The sequence below is a fragment of the Trichechus manatus genome, unplaced genomic scaffold, assembly GCF_000243295.1.
Source record: "Trichechus manatus latirostris isolate Lorelei unplaced genomic scaffold, TriManLat1.0 scaffold00362, whole genome shotgun sequence".
Taxonomy (NCBI): domain Eukaryota; kingdom Metazoa; phylum Chordata; class Mammalia; order Sirenia; family Trichechidae; genus Trichechus; species Trichechus manatus.
This window is the reverse complement of record NW_004444298.1, coordinates 389,064-391,153: the sequence shown is the minus strand read 5'-3', so window position 1 is coordinate 391,153 and position 2,090 is coordinate 389,064. Positions and strand designations below refer to the sequence as shown.

At 37.0% G+C, this 2,090-nt stretch overlaps 1 protein-coding gene across 1 annotated transcript; it reads right to left on the bottom strand.

The window, feature by feature from the left end:
• Nucleotides 1-826: 826 nt before the first annotated feature.
• Nucleotides 827-1,762, bottom strand: LOC101346460 (olfactory receptor 5D18-like). Its single transcript, XM_004390944.1, has one exon. It carries the CDS (start codon nucleotides 1,760-1,762, stop codon nucleotides 827-829), a length of 936 nt encoding a protein of 311 aa, XP_004391001.1.
• Nucleotides 1,763-2,090: the final 328 nt, after the last annotated feature.

The window sequence follows — 2,090 nt, the reverse complement described above, 5'->3', positions numbered from 1 at the left end:
TGTCACACTGGAGCGCTTTTGAAAACAATTTCAGGTTATAGACCAGATTTATTCAACTTTGCATTCATGTATATAAGATACCACACACACACACTTGTACACACCTATTTTATATAATATTCACTCAGTAAAAATTGGTGGACTCAATATTACATTCTCATTTCTTTGAGTTTGTTCATTCTAGTCTCTTCTGAATAAAATGTCTTCTTCACTGAAATGTGTCTCCTAAAATCCTACCCATTCTCCAGGCCAACTTTAAATAATATCTCTTTTATGAAGACATATGTCTAATGTCCTTAAATTGGTTCAAATTATTCCTTGATCAAGCCTTCTAGGATAATTATTATAGCTGACCTTACACAATAGCCACTTTCTTTATGCTCCAGCATCACCACTAGATTATACAATCCTTGAAGGCAAGGCCTATGTCTTCTCTTTACTGCCATTTGAATATATATGTAAGCAAGAAAACATGTGTTGATTGAGAACCTACCGGTATCTTATAGGAAGGAGGGATGGAATTAACATTTATTCAGATTACGTGAGATGCCCCAAATGGTATCTATATTATCTTTTGGTCTTCACTATCAGATTATGAGCTAGGTCACGATATCACAGTTTCATAGATTTAAAACTAAAGATGAGAGAGATTGCTGGTCTTTTCTTGCAATTAAGAGACAAAACTAAGTTTAGTCTTTTTGAACCAAAATCCACATCCTTACTATTGTGCAATATTAGCTATAATTTTTAAAGATATATTTAAAAACAACACTTTTAGACACACTTTATTTAAAAATTAGGGATAAATTCCACTAAAATTATTTGCTCAATGAAAGACTTTAGTGTCCATTATCTTGCTGACTGTATTCTTGACATCCTTATTCCTCAGACTATAGATCAAGGGATTCAGCATGGAGATCACTACTGTGTAAAACACAGAGGCTACTTTGAAGGTGCGCATGGAGTTTTTGGAGTTGGGCACACAGTAGAGGAAGAGGATGGTGTCATGGAAGATGGTGATGGCAGTCAGATGAGAGGCACAAGTAGCGAATGCCTTATAATGACTGGCTGAATGCATTTTCAAGACGGTGACAACAATAAACACATATGAAGTGAGAATGATGAGTAATGTACTCACCTCATTAAAAGTGGCAAAGATGAAAAGCAGCAACTGGCTGAGAGAAGCATCAGAGCAAGAAAGGGAGGGAAGTGAGAAGAACTCACAGAAGAAGTGACTGATTGTGTTGAAACCATGAAAAGATAATTGAAAAGTAGAGTATGTGAGTATCAAGGAACACACTACTCCCCATGCATATGATTCCACCACCAGCATAACACAGAGTCTCTGGGACATGGCCACTGTGTAGAGCAGGGGGTTGCAAATGGCCACAAAGCGGTCATAGGCCATTACAGCTAATAAAAAGGATTCTGTCACCACAAACGTACAAAAGAGAAAGAATTGCACCACACATCCTAAAAGTGAAATGGTTCTGTCTTCTACAAGTAGGTTCACCAGCATCTCGGGAGCAACAATGGAGGAATAGCAGAAATCCACAAATGAGAGGTAGCTGAGGAAAAAGTACATGGGGTTGTGCAGTTTGGGGTTAATTTTGATGATTACAATCATCCCAAGATTCCCTACAACTGTGATACTGTAGACGGCCAGAAACACCAAGAAAAGGGGAACCTGCAGTTCTGGGTAATCTGAGAAGCCCAAAAGAGCGAACGTGGCCCCACTTTTATTTCTCTCTGACAGTAACATCACTTCTGTTTGTCACAATCTGAAAGTCAGTCCTAGAAGTAACAAAAAATATATATATTAAAGAGAGTGGGGGTATAAGAAGCTTGATCAACTGCCCCTTGCCAAGACTGGAAAAGATCTTTTTCAGAATCTCTCTCTCTTTTCTTTCCTTTTTTACCAACATATGGCCAATTTCTAAAAAATTTAAAACATAGTAATCTTTTTTATAATTTTCTTAAGGAATTTAGGAATTACATGGTAATTTTAACTCAAATTCTCACATAACACTTTCATTTCTCCTTGAATGTTATCAGTTCATAGAAGACAAGCTCAGCCTGATGTGAGACTA